General features: G+C 44.4%; 2 protein-coding genes across 2 annotated transcripts in view; one reads left to right on the forward strand and one right to left on the reverse strand.

Annotated features, from left to right (window-relative positions):
• The first annotated feature begins 3,384 nt into the window (after positions 1-3,384).
• On the forward strand, positions 3,385-5,336 carry ndufa5 (NADH:ubiquinone oxidoreductase subunit A5). The gene is made up of 5 exons (XM_085376839.1): positions 3,385-3,442; positions 4,077-4,121; positions 4,294-4,410; positions 4,482-4,547; positions 5,143-5,336. Exons 1-5 carry the CDS (start codon positions 3,422-3,424, stop codon positions 5,242-5,244), a joined length of 351 nt encoding a protein of 116 aa, XP_085232965.1. The 5' UTR covers positions 3,385-3,421; the 3' UTR covers positions 5,245-5,336.
• A 2-nt stretch (positions 5,337-5,338) lies between these two features.
• Positions 5,339-17,929, reverse strand: part of cog5 (component of oligomeric golgi complex 5) — an 84,639-nt gene continuing 72,048 nt past the window's right edge. Inside the window, exons 12-22 of the mRNA XM_085376837.1 lie at positions 13,756-13,960; positions 11,667-11,828; positions 11,340-11,439; positions 10,925-11,035; positions 10,400-10,462; positions 8,749-8,852; positions 7,739-7,976; positions 7,570-7,646; positions 6,494-6,620; positions 6,302-6,381; positions 5,339-5,654 (exon numbers count right to left, since the gene is read on the reverse strand). Of these exons, the coding sequence (XP_085232963.1) occupies positions 5,546-5,654; positions 6,302-6,381; positions 6,494-6,620; positions 7,570-7,646; positions 7,739-7,976; positions 8,749-8,852; positions 10,400-10,462; positions 10,925-11,035; positions 11,340-11,439; positions 11,667-11,828; positions 13,756-13,960 (1,376 nt within the window). The 3' untranslated portion in view covers positions 5,339-5,545. The remainder of the gene's footprint in view (positions 5,655-6,301; positions 6,382-6,493; positions 6,621-7,569; positions 7,647-7,738; positions 7,977-8,748; positions 8,853-10,399; positions 10,463-10,924; positions 11,036-11,339; positions 11,440-11,666; positions 11,829-13,755; positions 13,961-17,929) is intronic.

The raw sequence follows: 17,929 nt of genomic DNA on the forward strand, positions 1-17,929 counted from the left end.
ATGAATGTATGTGTGTATGTGTATATATATATATATTTATATATTATATATATATGTAATATATTACTAGTATACTATTACTAATATTAGCTATTATCTATATTTTATAATATATATAGATTTTATAATAAAATCTTATTTTATTTAGTATATAATAAAAAAATATAATAATTAGATTAGATATTATTAATTATATATTATGTTAGAGTCATCTGTATGATGACAACCTTCCACTTATCCCTAGATAATCATTCAGGATACTGGCCCCCCAAGGACTAGAGTTTGAACTTGATGAACAATGAGCATTTTAATAATCTACATTATTATTAATGGTAAATGGTAAATGGCCTGTATTTATATAGCGCTTTACTAGTCCCTAAGGACCCCAAAGCGCTTTACATATCCAGTCATCCACCCATTCACACACACATTCACACACTGGTGATGGCAGCTACATTGTAGCCACAGCCACCCTGGGGCGCACTGACAGAGGCGAGGCTGCCGGACACTGGCGCCACCGGGCCCTCTGACCACCACCAGTAGGCAACGGGTGAAGTGTCTTGCCCAAGGACACAACGACCGAGACTGTCCAAGCCGAGGCTCGAACCGGCAACCTTCCGATTACAAGGCGAACTCCCAACTCTTGAGCCACGATCGCCCCACTAATATTAAATAAATTAATATTAAATAAATTCTAACAACAGCTGATCAAGCTTAAACGTGCTGCTGTTGTTTAGCCCGACCTCCGCTGGTTTCCTGTTTCTGGCGCAGAGAAAAGCCGATCAGCTGATCATTGATCAGTTTCATGATTGAATTAGCAACTTTCTAGCTGAAGTAGTACGGCACAAATCGCGTTCCTTTTCATCTCAACTTTAAAGTTCGACCTCCTCGGCTGTAATTGGTCCAGTCCAGAGTCGATCATGACCAACTGGCCAATCCACCACCTTTCATTTATACCGTTAAAAAGAAAAGAAATAAAACCCCATCGGCCCATTAAAAACGAAAACTGACGAGCAAATTCATCCTGAGACTGAGTATGCAAACTCAGGCTCTGTCCCAATTCAGGGTCCGCACGCTTGAAGTACGCATTTTAAGTGCGATTACGTCACCGCCACGCGACGACGGCTGTCCCAATCCGAAGTGTACTTCAAATGCATACTCCAAATGCGCCGTCGATTTCCCCAAATATCAAGCGTGGTCCGGTGCACGCTTCGTGGTCCCATATATCCCACAATTCATAGCGCGGCGGTGGGTGTGGATAATTTTGCCGCAAAATACGGCAGAAGGGAGCAGTCGAAGAGTGAACTGTCAAAATACTGAATATGACGTCACTTATTTATGTGCGAATGTTTAATAATGAAGAACATTAAAACATTGCTGTTGGCCACATGTCGGCAAAGTTGTGTGACATTAGTGATGTTTGTACTTTCAGCGTTAACTTGGTTTTAAAGTATATATATCATAATAATCTGACAATACTATAATATTGGCCATATTTATATTTACATTACCACAGTGGGATGATTTTAGTCTCATGAACAACTAATTGTTATTTACTGACTAATCTTGAAATGACTGCTCAGTACAGAAATGAAGCCCAACAATCATGTTTTACAGTCCCGTGGTCTCTAGTGATGTGACGTTCTGTATCGAGGCTTCGAAGCTTGTGTCGAGTAATTGAGGGAGCGTTTCCGCGATGCGCGTATCGAGGCTTGCATCATTTATGGGAGGAGCTGAAAATGATGACGTCCGAAGCCTCGCTGCCCGGCTGTACCACGTGACTGGTTCATGAAGTGGTTCGAACTTTGCCGCGAGATATGACAGCGATATAAACCCTCAGACTTCATTCAAAAATGTGGGTGTTTGATGGAGAGTTGTTAGTGAGAGTTTGGAGACAGTTTGGAGGTTTATGAGAGTGAGGAGAGAAAGTCAGGAGAGAATGGAGCCAGCTAAGAAGAGGAGGATGTCCTCCCCTGTGTGGGAACATTTTGATCTTATTCCTCCCAACAAAGTATGTAAATTTCTACAGAAGATGTATTTTCATAATACTGATGGTGCAATACAATTTATGTTAAGCTGTCTTGACTTTTGTACAAGGTGAAGTGTTTGCTATGTGCCAGGGAGCTGGGCTATAACAACAACACCTCATCCATGCTTAGGCACTACAGAGCTTTGCATGAGAATAAGGGGAACACCGATTGTGGAGCAAGACCAGGTGAGCCATCAAATGCAATGATAATATAGCATGCTGTAATGTTACTAAATGATATAACAATATTATACAACTGTAATAAGTTACGTGTGTGATATTTATATTTGTGCTTTGTTCTCCTGAGGAAAGACAAAGACAATCTCAAATAGATGAAGATCTGGTTAGCATGGTGATTGAGGACTCCCAGCCATTTAGCATTGTGGAGGACAAAGGATTCAAAAGATTTGTTAAATCATTAAATCCTAGCTATGTTCTCCCCACTGAAAAGGTCATAAAAGCAGTGAAAATTTAGTTTTTACAGAATAAAATGTGAACAGGCAGGAGTGTGTAGCTGTCCATACCTCAACGTTACAAAAGCACAACTACTGTCCACACCCCAACCACACCTCACCTCACAGTAAATGATCATTTCCATTTTAAGCATTTCCAAATGATCATTTTCCATACTGCCAGTATAAATATAAACAGTATACTGCCATCACTACAATATACATGTTTTACACACTCCTTTTGTTGTTGACATTTACAGGCTGTGTGCAAAAGGCTACACTCTTCAAATTCATGCCAACTAATATTTTTACGTCCAGTAGGTGTCCTACTAGAGCAAATGAAGCTTCAAGAAGCTTTGCGCTGGGATGAACCAATTGGATGAAAAGCTTCAGTGCTTCATGAAGCTTCATCTGCCCATCACTAGTGGTCTCAGCCTCAGATACTCAACTAATCAAAGTGATGTCATGACGAAAATGCATGACTAACAAAACATTTGTTTCTCCTTCATTTCTGTCAAACAATGCTGTATGTAACATTACTCGCGGTTAGTATCATGGTTGCTAGGCAACCCGAACAGCGCGACGAAGGCTAGACCGTCCCATTTCACAAGCCTCTTACTTCCGCACTTCTCGTACAGTACACACCGTACGTAGTACGCGTAGTGCGCGTACTTCAAGCGACACAACCTCAGCCTGCTTGGATAAAAGCAAAACGTTCAGATGTTTGTACCTACATCCGACCTATGCTATGCTAGCGTGAATACATAGCATGTATATAGTTTTACGCTGCTGTGATCACAGAACAGTCCGCGTTTTCTAATTTTTTAACATTTATTACGACAGGAACAAATCGTTTTTCAAAACGCCGAGAAAAAAAAGACAACATCGACGTCATATTTAGCAGCCGGAAGTATCATGACGCATTCCTGACGTCTGGAGAATGGCTGGGCTGCTGAAGAAGGTATGAGTAAAGGTCATGTCTTGTTTTAATGTAAGAAACACAATAAAACAGCTGTATTAGTTTTATTAAGGTGACGGTACTGTCACCTCCGTTTGCGCGCTGTGCATGTTGTGCTAGCATGCTAACTTGATAAGGAGCTAGCACGGCAGTGTCCGGTCAGAGCAGGTGGCAAACTAAAGGAAAGCTCACCGAACACTTTGAATCCGGTCCCACGGTTAAGTCAGCCGAACACCCGTGGGAGCTTTTGAAGAAACTGGTTAAGCCATACTTCCCTTACATGGCTAACTGGAGACCCGAATCTGGACGAACAGACCTGGAAAATAAAATCCCTGCTCAGTGCAAACCTGCCTGTAATGTTAATAAAGTGCACATATTTGAAGGTGAGGGCTGATGGATTTCAGAGAATGTTTTTTAAGGAAGTTCCACATTAGCAGGGAAATGTTGTTGGAGGTGATTAAGAACCACAAGTGTCTCGTCCAAGTCATAAAACCAGCTGTGGAGCTGGTTGTTGACAGTGCGAGCAGACAGACTGAGGGTTGGTTTAGGCCGAGTGCCGATGCTGGAGTCACGTGGTTAAAGGTGAAAGCATTGACATTAGCCACTCTTGGACAGCTCTCCTTTTCCTCTCTTCCAGACGACCGGCTTGGTGGGCCTGGCAGTGTCTCAAAATCCACAGGAGGTGAGCAGCTGATGGTGACTGCACCACATACCTCATTTTTAATCTTTCCCATCGCCTGACTGTGACCAGACTAGTCCTGGATCACACTCGTGTTATCCGTGTGCCGTTTATGGAGCTGTCATTGAAGCTGAGGGAGTTGAGCAGTGTACTCACCCTGTGCTGTTCCTCTCAGCGTCTCAGGATCCTCTACACAAAGATCCTGGCGTCCTTGCAGACCATGCCGCAGGACGCTGCTTACAGGAAGTACACGGAGCAGCTGGTCAATGAGCGCTTCAGCCACGTGAAAACGGTCAGTGTGTGAGCAGACAGACGAATGACAGAGGAGCTTAGATGAACTGACAGGATTTGTGTTCTTCACAGGAACCCGATGTTGAGAAGCTTGAGAAGAAAATTAACTGCGGTCAGATTGAAGAGGTCATTTTCCAGGTAGGTCGCGGTCAGTCTGCCTCACTCTGATCAAAGTGATGAAGCTGAGTGGAAAACTCTTCATGTACAAACCTAAAAGTCACGACTTCGTGTTCAGCTCGAGTGCAGAGGGGTGTATGACATATATAGCCTACATACATGAACACAGTGACAAGCTTAGTAACGGAAGGTGTTGGAGCGCAGGTCCAGATCATTCTGGTTCACTTTAATCCAGGGATTAAAATTGAATCCCTGGATTAAAGTGATTCCGACTGGTTTGAAGACTGCTAATACGCTGCTGGTAGTACTGTATTGCTCCCAGGTCTTTAAATGAGCGCGTGGCTTTGTACAGACTGCTGCCTCTTTTATTCTGAGAGTGCTTTTCTCACCAGAGTAGCTGACACACTCGTAGTACAGAGTTACTGTTTGTTTCACACTGAAGTCGACATTAAATCACTGATGTGTTCGGTTGGTTCCCGTCAGCCTTCATACAGACCGGACGGTCTCGGTGAATATGTGAACGCAGTTGTCTCAACTTAACTAAAAAGTATGGTTGCTTTACAGTATTAGTGTATACATTAGTATTTGTGGCTGATGATTTTTTTCCTGCGCGCAGGCTGAGTGTGAGCTGGCGTTATCGAGGAAGATGTCCGAGTGGAAGCCGTGGGAGCCGCTGGTAGAGGAGCCGCCCCCCAACCAGTGGAAGTGGCCCATCTGAGTCTGCGTGTGTAGTGTTCCTGTCATACTGTCTGTGAAGGCAAAACCTGTGCTTTCAATGAAGTACTACATTAAAGTTTTGGAAATATTGCCTTTATTCAGATGAGTTTTTGATGTGTGTCACAAATTATTACTTTTATATCAGCAAGTCTGTTCTAAGAAGCTGCGTTGTCCTCCTCTGTGGTTCGGACGAGGCTCTCTGCTGTTACTGCTGAGATTACTTTTACTGTAAATACTCTCTCTCGACCCCTGGACCACACTTGTTAAAAAATGAGCAGATTATTTGTGGACCCAAACACAGGTCAGGTGCTGGTAGCCCTCTGTAACAGCTGGAGCATGATGGGATAGATGGGGGCGAACTCCTTCCCCTGCCGAACCCTGACTGACTGCACGTAGGCCTCCAGAGCGCCCCTGAGAGGACAGACAGAGTGAGCACATCTGTTATCACAGTGCACACAAATCAGTTGTCATATCTGACTTGTATCCAGCGAGGTGTTCAAGGTCAGTGTAAAGAGTTGGTGCCTCAAAACTGCGAGTCTTACAAGAACAGTGTGCATTTTTAACACGTGTCACATTTGGCCTCTGACCTTCAAGGTCGACAGACTTGAAGGTCAAGGCGATAATAATGCAGCATACAGCCATTTAAAACATTGTACTGGCAGTTGGTAGGGAACACATGGGGATTCTAAATATGGTGTTTTTGGACCTCTCACTACTTCAAGCTCAAACTAAATGTCTGTTTGATCTTCCTTTGAAGCCAAAATGCACCATGTAGTACAACAAGCCCAACACCTAATGCTGGCGTAAATATTTTTCATGCTATTCTTACCTGATTTGATTGTAGTGCAAACTAATACTGAGTTAGGACTCTTATTGGCAGTCAGCAGTGACTCCTTAAATTACACACACATCAGTCAGTCTACCACTAGAGGGAGCCCATTCATCACAGTAAAGGCCCCCTGAGATTAGGTAATCTAAGCTCAGGTAACAGTGGCAGCTCCTGTCCTGTTGTACAGACCAAAGTGTTCTAACAGATGTGTTTACGTCACCGAGCCTACCTGATGAGGCTGAGCTTGTCTCTCTCAGAGGGATGATCATCCAGCCACTGTGAGTACCTGGCGATGGACCACTCTGCTCTCTGTGGGGGACAGGCTTATTGAGATGGTGCACTGTACACACTGCAGAAGTGCCACATGATGATGGACGATTCAGCTTGAACTGTGTGTGCGCGTGTGTGTGTGTCTACAGGCCTGGTGAGGTGACTTCAGCTCCGGTGGGGCTCTGGTGAAAAGGAAGTGTAGTAAGGTGCTGTAGGGAATCAGTTCACCGACAGCTGGACTGCTGGCTATCAGCTCACTGGTCTGGAACAGCAGCGGCCTCAAACACAAAGCAAACAGCACTTTTTACCTTCCATGTAAAACATCTGCTGCTCATCGTGTTCATTCAGAAGAAAGACGAGCTTACAGGAAAAGCTCTCTGATAACCTGATGAAAGCCTCGGTCATCTGTGTGAGCACCTGAACGAACACTGAAACTGTCTGCCTACGACTGGTTCCATTTCCCCGAAGAAAAAAATCCAGTCAGAAATCAAATGAGAGTTTTATTAGCTTTTATTTCTATATTTTTTTAATGTGATTTGATCAAGACATTCTTTGATAATATTTCACTTTCAATCTGAAAAATGTTATGAAAGCTTTGAAATAAACATGGTCCGCTGCACCCCGTGGCCCCCTTTACACCCACCCCTGTGCTGCAGGTAACTAGGCCGGCTGCTGTCAGCCTTCAGTATAACTTAAACTGGTGTCAGACTGAGTTACTTTGTAATGGCTGCAGCTTTACTGCACATCGTTTCAGTGTAAGACAAACGGCGGTGGGTCATGTCGGAGTTTGTTGATCAGGTGGTTTGATGAAGGACTCCTGCTGCTCACTTTTTCCCAGTAAAGGTTTTACAAACTGATGCGTTCTCCCAAACTTGGACTGGAACCAGAGCAGGTTTGTGGAGTTTCGATGCTGGATAACTCGCTGTGCCTAAACTCTCAGCTTTCACCAAAATAACATGAAGGTCAACAGTTTCTTATGTAATATTAAAAACAACAATAAACTGGAACTAGTATGTACGTACTGTAGATATGTAGTATTTAAAATGCAGTGTTTTACTATGAAAAATACACAGTGTCTAGGTCAGGACAGCACCGAGTGCATGTAGGTAAAGTCCTGCATGGTTAACATGATTCATCACCATTACTGCCTGTTAGGCCGTAATTCTTTACATGAAAAAACAAAGTGCACCATCTAACTGTGACGACTGTTAATTGAAGCCAACACACCTGAAGGAGCGCAGCATCCTGTAGGGTTTCCCTAAATCAGACACTCGTCTGCACAGAGGAGCCACAGCCATCTCCATCTGACACGCGTAAAAACAGAAAAGTCAAAATGAAAATCGGCCTTTGAGCGAAACAAGGCCGAAGAGCAGAAAACAGATGGCATCTCCGTTACCTGCGCAAAGTCAGCAGCCAGTCTCATCTTGCCCCCCTCCCCCAGCGGACGCAGCAGGCTGCCGTGGCGGATGAACAGCTCGATGGCTCTCTGGGCGATCGACTCCGTGCTCTCGAATATGAAGTCCACACACTGAAAGTGTCTGAAATAGTCTGCCATGACTCGGGAGATAAAACCCTGCAGCTCCTTCATGTACAGAGAGCAAGGAATATCAGGTCTGTCGGGGCTGGACAGAGGCCTGCAGCACACACAGCACATCATCATGTGTTTAACATGTGTTTGCTGTGGGACTCAGAAAAGATGCTGTGCATTAACACTCTGAACACAACTGTAGAAAGCAGATCAGTGTGAGGAAACCTGGCTTGGTACATGTCACTCTTTTAGTGATTTTTAGAAACTAGAAGATTTAGTGAGCCCCCCCACACCACACCACACACACACACACTGAGTCTGCACACTGTGGTCAGCCGTTTGCTTGTGGGGGGCCTCTGATCCTTAGAGGTTTCTTTCAAATGTTGTAGGGTTGTTACTGTATGACATTAATCTCGAAACAAGACATTTTTTCTTTATTACCTTCTGTGTGTCACTTTTTGTGTTTGTAAACGAGAGCATGTGTTAGCGTCAGCTGTTTGATTCGTGTTAAATGATGTTGGACCAACTGCTGAACAACAAGTGCAGCCGACGACGAGCAGGACGAGATGAGTCCAGCTGCAGCTTTTGGACTTTAATCTTCATTCATAGCAGTGACGACGTGTTGACGGTCCTAGTCTGAGCTTGGACTTACTTTCAAAATAAGACTGAATTCAATCTGAAAATCAAGTGTGATCTGTACCGTCAGTGAACCAGAGGCACAGTTCTGACTGTTAGAAGGACTAAAACCACTCATGAAGGTCTTCGATTTTCTAGCTACAACCAATAAAAATGAGTCTGATTCATGTTGCAGGCACATTCGGTCCAAAAACATTCTAACATTATATGTACTGAGCTGTTGTTGATGCAGAGAGGCTGACCCTGAGAAGTCTTCTTGGTGTAAGGTGATAATGATGGCCTCTATGGAGTCGGTGACTGACTGCAGGAGAGGATGCACCGCACTTCTCATCAGCGCCTGAACTCCCTGAACCAGAGGTCAGAAGGAGAAACAGAGTCATGTGACAGGACAGAACAGGAGGACACCAGCATCACGCCTACCTTAGCAACATGTGGAGTCAGATGAGCAGACTCACGCGTGTATAGATGAACTGACATCCACAGCCTAATGTTTTATCACATTTTATAGTGTTACGGTGAAGCTCCAGATGGACAACAGCATGTCGGGCCAACAGTACAGCTAGCAGAGCTGCTAACAGTAAGATGTGTGTAAGATGACAGCTGGAGCATCAGGACACTTAGAAGATGATTAAACTATAACTTTAAATCGAAATGAAATAAAAAATCCCCGTAAACTGAAACAAAAAAGAGATTTTGTTTTAAGAACAAAGATCAAAACATACAAAGTTTTAAACTCTGTGTTGACCTAAATATGAGCCTAATGTTGTCATCACAGCTCTGATAAACTAATGTAAGCTTCAGGCTTTGACTGGAGCCTCCAGCACCTGAGAGGAGTCTCCACGTGTTCGCTCACCCACCCAAAGACAGAATTCAGGTGTTCCAGTCACTTCCACTGCCACAGGTGTATAAAGTTTAGCAACTAGGCAACGGCTCGCTCTTAGCAGCTCAGTGGATTCCAGTTTGGTACTGTGATAGGATGCAACCTGTGCAACAAGCCCAGCTGTGAAATTTCCAGCAACTCAGTGATGAAGGCAATGTAAAAGAGCTTCATGGAGCAGGTTTCCACGGCTGAGCAGCATCTTCATCGCCACATGCAATGCAAAGCATCGGATGCTGTAAAGAACACATCTCCACTGGAGTCTAGAGCAGTGGAGCGAGTGACCAATAACGTTTCTCTGTCTGGGGTGGATGAGTGTACATTTGGTGACTGTCAGAATAACAGCAAGTGTGATGAAGAGTGATTACAGCGGGGGCTGTTTTTCAGGAAGTGTTAAGCGCTTCAGCAAACCGAGACATTTTGGACACTTTCATGCAACTTTGTTCCAACACGACTGCACACAAAGTCTTTAAAAACACAGACACGTGTGGTGTGGAAGAATTTGACTAAAGTCCTGACTTTAACCCGAGAGAAAACCTTGGGAATCGTTAGAGTGGAGACTGCGAGCCAGGCCTTGTTGTCAAATATGAGGGTGTGACCTCACAAACCACACGTGACCAGAAGCTGAAGCCGACATCATCAGTTCAGTTTCAGTTTTATTTGTCATATGCAAGTTAGCACAGGGTCAACATTGCAATGAAATGTGTTTGACGAGCAGCAGTCACTCAGCAGCATGGTACAGTAGAAGAAAATATAATAAAATAAAATAATAAAGAAAATAGAAAAATAGTAAGGAGCAAATATTAGAGAGACATGGTAAAAGAGAAAAGATGACTAAATATATATGTATCTATAAATATAAATATATGTACACTAGTGATTAAATAAGAAAATCTTGAAAAGAAATATGACGGGAGGTCACAGACGCAACTCGAGTTCACGTGTGTGCGAAGACACAGCATTAGTGATAAATACTCGCATACCAGAGAAGTACTTAATTACTGCTAAGAGGATACCTCCAAAGAAGCAGCGAGGGACTCTGCAGCAGCTTGTGGACATGATCCCAAGCCTGAAATGATCTATGAGATAAAACAGGTTAGCACACACACATCAGTCACACACTGCATCGTGTTGAATTTGGGTAAAAGACCATAATGTCACATTTTTTAATCATTCCTAATCAACATGAACAGAAATGTATTGATTAAAGTCTGAATGCATAAATTACATTTGACTGTTAAAGTTTCAAAACTTTTTTCACCCTTCAGAGTTTCAGTGAAACATGAGATTAACGCAGTTCTTACGTTACGCCAACATTATCATCATCATCATCTTTTATACACATTTATAGACATGAACTGTCTGGGAGTGGACTCAAACTCACGGCCTTGCATTAGCCTTTGCTCACACAGCTCGCCTGAGCGAGCTATCCCAGCATCCTGTGCCTTTCTTCTGCTGTGACAGTGGGTTAATAGTCCACGGGGGAGAACACACTGTTGCACATGCTGCTGTAGTAACTGGACTCAAGGTCTTACTCCTACCTTGGTGACAGCTTGCTGCAGGCGGTATAGAGTGTTTACTACAGCAACATTCCTCCGCTGGCCCTCTGTTAGTGGACCAATCACTTGGCTGGCATCACCCTGAGTGCACAACTGGAGACAGAGTTTGAGAGGTGAGAGCAAGGAAGGAAACGGCATCCCCACAGCTTTCTTTGTCCTAATGGGTTTACGCTGTGGCAGTGCTAACACAGCAGGCTCAGGGTACATCATGGACACGCTGGCAGCTAACACAGACAGCCACGCACCTTCACCCTCATCAGCGTGGGAGGGAACCACAGCCACATATTTACTATTCTGGACTTAATTCTGTAACTCCTCTTGGAACAGTCTCAGTGATCAACATGAACGCACCTTCAAAGGTTACTTTAGCACTGCACACACTAAGTGAGGTACGCACCAGCTGTTCAGACTTGACACAGAAGAGCTGGACCGTCTTGGCGGCGTTCTTGGCCACAGCCAAAGAGAGGCTCGGATCCACCGAGGCGACATTCAGCTCACTGCAAACAACCAGCAGAGTCAGCGTGCCCGGCTTTAATCACACACACTGTGTTTTCACTGATAATGATTCAGAACATTCCAACAGGAAAGAAAAATCATGTTTAAATTTGACCCCCAACCATTCACTAGTTTCTTCTTTTGATTTAATATTTCAATTAACGATCCACTGATCAGTATTACGAAACTACAAACTCTTGATATGTTGGATAATGAAAAGCCTTCACACCTGTTGATGGTCTTGATGATGCTGTCTAGCTCATCGCTGGAAGGCAGGTTGCGGCCCCCCATGGGAAATACCAAGTTGATGGGATCGAAGAGGCGAGAGAGAGACCTGGACAGGTAGGCTGCCTCGTACGGCTGCAGAGAGTCCTTCAGAGCCTTCTCTGGGCTACATGAGCACACACACAAAGATACACACTGAATTAAATTTATTAATTAAACATCATTCAAAATAGAACTGAGATATACACACACACACACACACACACACACACACACACACAATTTGCTGGTGAGAAGCTTTGAACAGACGGAGACTTTCCTTTAAGGTTACGTTTAAAAGCACAAAAACGCCTTTAATCAAGTTCAAGTTAAGTATAATTTACCACAGAAACACTTCTTTGGATTCCTGCAAGTAAGGCATTATGTGAACTCCCTTAAATTTCCAGCCAATCAACCAGTTTTGAACCCTGTTGAAAGCTTTCTTCTCAAAGTTAACGAGGAAATGACTACAAAAAAGAAATTTATTTCTCTTTGTTATGGGAAATTGTTGTCTTTGAACTTTATAACCACTGATAAGGCCAGGGTTCGGTGGGAAACCGACCTCGAAGCTCAGGTTGGTGCGGAAGCATGGTCCAAAACTTTCAGATCTGCCATGAAATTGTTTCCCTGTAACAGACTAAAGGAAAGCCAGTACAGAATCTTACATAGACTACAGCGTACGCCGGAGTTCCTAAATAAAATTCACCCTCAGATTTCTGCCCTTTGTGTGAAGTGCAATACGGCTGTAGGGACCTATTACCACTGCATATGGCAATGTCCTTTAATTACTAGATTTTGGAAGAATATTGCTATGGAGCTTTGCTCTATTTTCCACCGAACGATCCCACTGAACCCTATGCTGTTCGTTCTGGGTCTATCTATAGAAGGGCTCTCTCTGTCTTCTGTACAGATGCTTTTGTTAAGTAAACTTTTACATTTGGCGAGGCGATGTGTACTGTTTCAATGGATTCAGAGACGGCCTCCTACTGTTACACAGTGGTACAGAGAACTGCTCAGGGTGCTGCCGATGGAGCGCCTCAGTGCCATCATAAAGGGCAATTGTAATGCATTCTGTAGCATATGGCAGCCTCTGCTTGATCACCTACCTCATGACCTTACTGTGCTATTACATAAAGGGGACTCGCAGTTTGTTTTTAAACACACTGATTAATGTCTGTGTTTTCCCCCCTTTTTTTTTTTTTTTTTCTTTTTTTGTGCTTGGCTGTGCTGACTTGTTGATGTTCGTGTTGTTCTGACAAAATCAATAAATCATCGTTTCAAAAAAAAAAAAAAAAGCACAAAAACATTCTCAGTTATCATGGTGTCATCATCGTCATAAAACAAAGATGTTCTCTGTCTGACATAAGTGGAACTGAAACGCCACCTTATCCAATCGTATTACTGTTCAGTGCAGCTGAGTGCTGATTCGTTTAATAACTGTTATACATCGTGACAATGCAAGAAAAGGAAAGTACATAAACTGTTGCAGTTATTCCTTTGCTTTTGCATGAAGAGACAGATGTGTGTAGCTTGTCACTCTACTTCCAAGTATCTGCCCTCACATCCTGTCATTAGTGCATACGCACTAACATGAGAGGACTTTGTGTCTGCCATGTCTTTGTGCCCCATCAGTAACACGATGCCTTTGTTCCTCAGGTTTTTGCTGCACTGTGTACACACAATCCCTCATTGCACTGTTCTCTGTTAGACCTTCTTATCAAACACTGTCCCATCTGTTTTTGCCCTCCGACAGTGAGAACCAATCAGATTGGCTTCACTGAGCAGCACAGTGTTTTTCTTGTTGTTTCTTAACGGTCGTCTCTGCTTCTAAAAATACATTTAGTGAAGACATTTGACCTGTGACTCAGGAAGCCTTCGAAGCTGTAGGAGGACACAAACTCTGCCTGTGAGTCGAGCAGACTTTCTACTTGAATGTTTAACTAAGGTGTGACTCAAAACAAGAAAACTCAAATACGCTCTGAATTCAACTTTTTCTCTGTGCTTCAAACTGAACAAGCTGTTGTGTGCGTGCTGCTGTGTTTGACTGGGCTCACTTGTAGTCTTGTTTCCCATGTGTAAACAGGTCCTGGTTGTCTGTCTCTACTGTGGAGACATCCAGAGACGCGTCCATCCCACCGCTGCTGGTTAACGCTCCTTGCAGACTGGTGCTGTACTGCTGCAGTCGGCGCCACAACTCGTTGTAGAGTCGCAGGAGTTTGGGATACTCCCCTTCAAATGCCTGCTTCAAGAACGACGAGGCTACAAAAGAACCACAAACAGAGAAAAACACACAATTAAAGTTTGGATTCATGAACAGAGTCTCAGTTTTTTCTGAGTGAGACCAGAAAGAGCGATCTCACAGACATCCCGCTCAGCAGACGTTTGCAGGATTTTGGACACTTCACAAGTGCTCGATCAGGTTTCTCTGAAATATTCGTAGTTTTTTCCACAACGTGCACGTTACAAACCGAAGCGCAAAACCATGTCAGTGAGCCAGCAGTGTCCAGTGTACTACGCAAGGGCGTAGATTTGGTTTTGGCATTGATGGGGACGGATGATTCAACCACTGAACCCTGTCCTGTTTCTTATTTTTGTCCTTTTTGTCTTTGCTTCTTGATAAAAAAGGAGAAATACACTTGCCTACATATGCTATTCTGCATGCTTTTAAACCATTTAAAATTACAATTCATAGTTTTATATGTGAATTATGTAATGTTAAATTACTATTAAACAAATGACTGACTAAGTATTTTAGGCTTTAGTTTACTTCAGCCATAATCCATATAAATCAGGTATCATGCTAAAATAAAAATAGCTTCAAATACAGTCATGAACCAACAAGTCATCATCCAATTTCACCTGTGATCTTGTGTCATCATTACTCTCTGAGCTTTGTGTTGGTTCTTCTGTCACCTGACAAATAGGACATACATGACAATAAGAATAAAATGTGGAGCTGCTTCAGTGTTTCTGTCACTTTGTGCAGATCTTCACTCATCAGTAATGTTTGTAGGCTGAGTGCATTTTTAAAACAATTTGTGCAAACTGCACTACAAGGTGGAATATTTGTAAAATCATGACGACCTCATGACATTTTGTCTCAAAATTAACCCTATGAATATGTCAGAGCCATTAGGATGAAATTATTGTGTCACCAACATTTTAATGTTAGATATATAATTCTAACAGCCTCTGTAAACTAATATCCGGGCTGCTCGAGGCTGCCGTTTTCTCTGACAGTTTCAATCAAAATTAGAAATGCTGCTCTGAGACTGAGAGAACTAACAGTGCTGCCTGTTGTGCAGGTAGTTTCCAAAACAGGTTATTCATGGTTACATACAGTCTTAGACTGATGTGGGCCAAAGCCTAGCATCGCCTGTAACGTTATTATGACGGACACATTTTATGAGTGAACTTGACTTTAAGTGACTGACAGGTTTCTTTGAAAAACACTTTCTTACATCCAGGTTCTTCCGTTTTGCTGCCGTCCTCCTCTCCTCCTCGCAGCGCAGGCTTGCCGCTGCTAAAACTAAACAGAGCTCCCTGAAAGGCACAGCCAATCACATTGGCCATATTTGTCACATGACTAGGACTCCAGTAGAGAAGTAATTTAACTCTTTCTGCTCCGCTGGGTGAATGAGACGCTGACAGATCGGTTTTTCTTACTATCGGGATTGTTGTTCTTTACTCGAAGAGATCAAATTATTGGTGGGGACAATTCAATAATCGCAGGATATTGGTGGGGACATGTCCCTTCCGTCCATGCCAAATCTACGCCCTTGGTACTACGGGACATTGTTAGCCTAGCTTAGCATTAATACTGGGAAAAGGACAAAGCGCTAACCTGGCTGTTTCCAACGTTCAAAATATAACCACCTCTATGAACGGGCTTCATGAGACTGGATTAATTTCAATTTAGTGGATTTTACATGGAAGGAAGGGCGAGTGACAGGCTGATCAATGCAGACGCCAACCAACGTGTTAAAGTGGGTGTGGTTTTGGCTCAGCTGAAACAACAAAGAAAAAACCTCATCAATTTCCTGAAATACGTGTAAAAATGTTACACTGACAGGAGGAAATGATACTTGTTAACAGCAAATATATCTGATAACAGAAAGAAAAATACGTCAGATGGAAACAGAGAGAGCAGAAGGACTAAAGTGACGACAACACACAGACTTATGCAACCGAGCCTCCAAATGACCAAATTATTCAACAGATCACCTGTTTTACTTCTGTTCTGGAATTCATCTCTCTCTCTCACACACACACAGTCATGTTCGGAGGCAATAAGACGCAGGGTTCTCAAGCACGAACCACTTTTATTGAATTGTAGCAGCAGTGTACGTCGCTACATCAATTTCTGGAAAAACACATATACCACCGGTCTCCTAGCGACCTCTAGTGGCTGCCCTCATGGTAGCCTTACTAGGACAACATAAACAGATTTCACAACATGTCCCCCTTTAACAAAAGTACTTTAAACATAAAACAGTGTTGTCAGAACGCAGGACATCACAGGGGTAGACTACCCTCAGTCCTGATAAGGGATTATTCTGCCCTTAGAACATAGAAAGGAGATAGTCCTCAGTCTCTGAATCTGAGAGGTACTTTAATCTCCCGCCCCCTGGAAGTCACTCTCACAGGTGTGGTAGGGTGGAGAGGAGACCCCGGGACAGGGATTGGCAATGTCTGCCTTACTGGTGGTTCTTGGGAAGCAGCCGCCCCTTTAGTTGGAGTAGTCGGTGTAGCTGGAACAGTGCTCTGCTGCTGCTCCTCAGGATCAGCGGTGCCTGGGACAGGCTGAAGGTGTCGTCTGTTGCGGCGAGTCACGTTCCCATTCGCCATCTCCACCAAGTAGGATCTCGGCTCCTTAGACTTACTGATGACCTTGGCTGGAGTAGTCCACCCCTGTGGACACTGTGCAAACGAGCTGGCCCCAGTGTTTTCTGGCATTTTCAACTCCTCACTGCAGGCATGTCATGTGCCTGCCTGCTTCAAGTCCTCTACCATAATCCCTGTCCCCAAGAAACCTAGGATCACTGGACTAAATGACTACAGACCCGTGGCTCTGACATCTGTGGTCATGAAGTCATTTGAGCGCCTGGTTCTCTCCTATCTCAAGACCCTCACGGCCCCCCTCCTGGACCCCCTGCAGTTTGCATATAGAGCCAACAGGTCTGTAGACGACGCCATCAACATGGCCCTACACTTCATCCTGCAGCATCTGGACTCCCCAGGAACCTACGCCTGGATCCTGTTTGTGGACTTCAGCTCTGCCTTCAATACCATCCTTCCAGACCATCTCCGAGGCAAGCTTTCCCAGATGAATGTGCCTGATCCCATCTGCCGGTGGATCACTGACTTCCTGACGGACAGGAAGCAGCATGTGAGGCTGGGAAAGAATGTCTCGGACTCCCGGACCATCAGCACCGGCTCCCCTCAGGGCTGTGTTCTTTCTCCCCTGCTCTTCTCCCTGTATACTAACTGCTGCACCTCCACCCACCAGTCTGTCAAGCTAATCAAGTTTGCAGATGACACCACCGTCATTGGACTCATCTCGGACGGGGACGAGTCTGCCTACAGGAGAGAGGTTGAACGTCTGGTGTCCTGGTGCAGCCACAACAACCTGGTGCTGAATGCCCAGAAGACAGTGGAGATTATTGTGGACTTCAGGAAGCACACAGCTCCACTCCCCCCCATCATCCTGACTGACACCCCCATCACCTCTGTGGACTCATTCCGCTTCCTGGGTACCACCATCACCCAGGACCTGAAGTGGGAGCCCACCATCACCTCTGCCATCAAGAAAGCCCAGCAGAGGATGTACTTCCTGAGGCAGCTGAAGAAATTCAACCTGCCAACACGGACGATGACGCAATTCTACACTGCAATCATCGAGTCCATCCTCACCTCCTCCATCACCGTGTGGTACGCTGGAGCCACTATCAGGGACAAACAGAGACTGCAGCGTGTTGTGCGCTCTGCTGAGAAGGTGATTGGCTGCAGACTCCCATCTCTGCAGGACCTGTACACCTCCAGGACACTGCGGCGTGCAGCTCGGATCTCAGCTGACCCTTCTCACCCTGGACACAGTCTGTTTGCCCTGCTCCCCTCAGGCAGGAGGCTCCGGTCCATTCGCACCAGAACCTCTCGCCATAAGAACAGTTTCTTCCCCTCTGCTGTTGAACACATGAACAATAACCGTATGACTGTTCCCACCACTAA

Source organism: Diplotaxodon limnothrissa, linkage group LG17 (genome assembly GCF_057381915.1).
Source record: "Diplotaxodon limnothrissa isolate DT_005_m linkage group LG17, D_limnothrissa_male_GT1.1, whole genome shotgun sequence".
Taxonomy (NCBI): Eukaryota; Metazoa; Chordata; class Actinopteri; order Cichliformes; family Cichlidae; genus Diplotaxodon; species Diplotaxodon limnothrissa.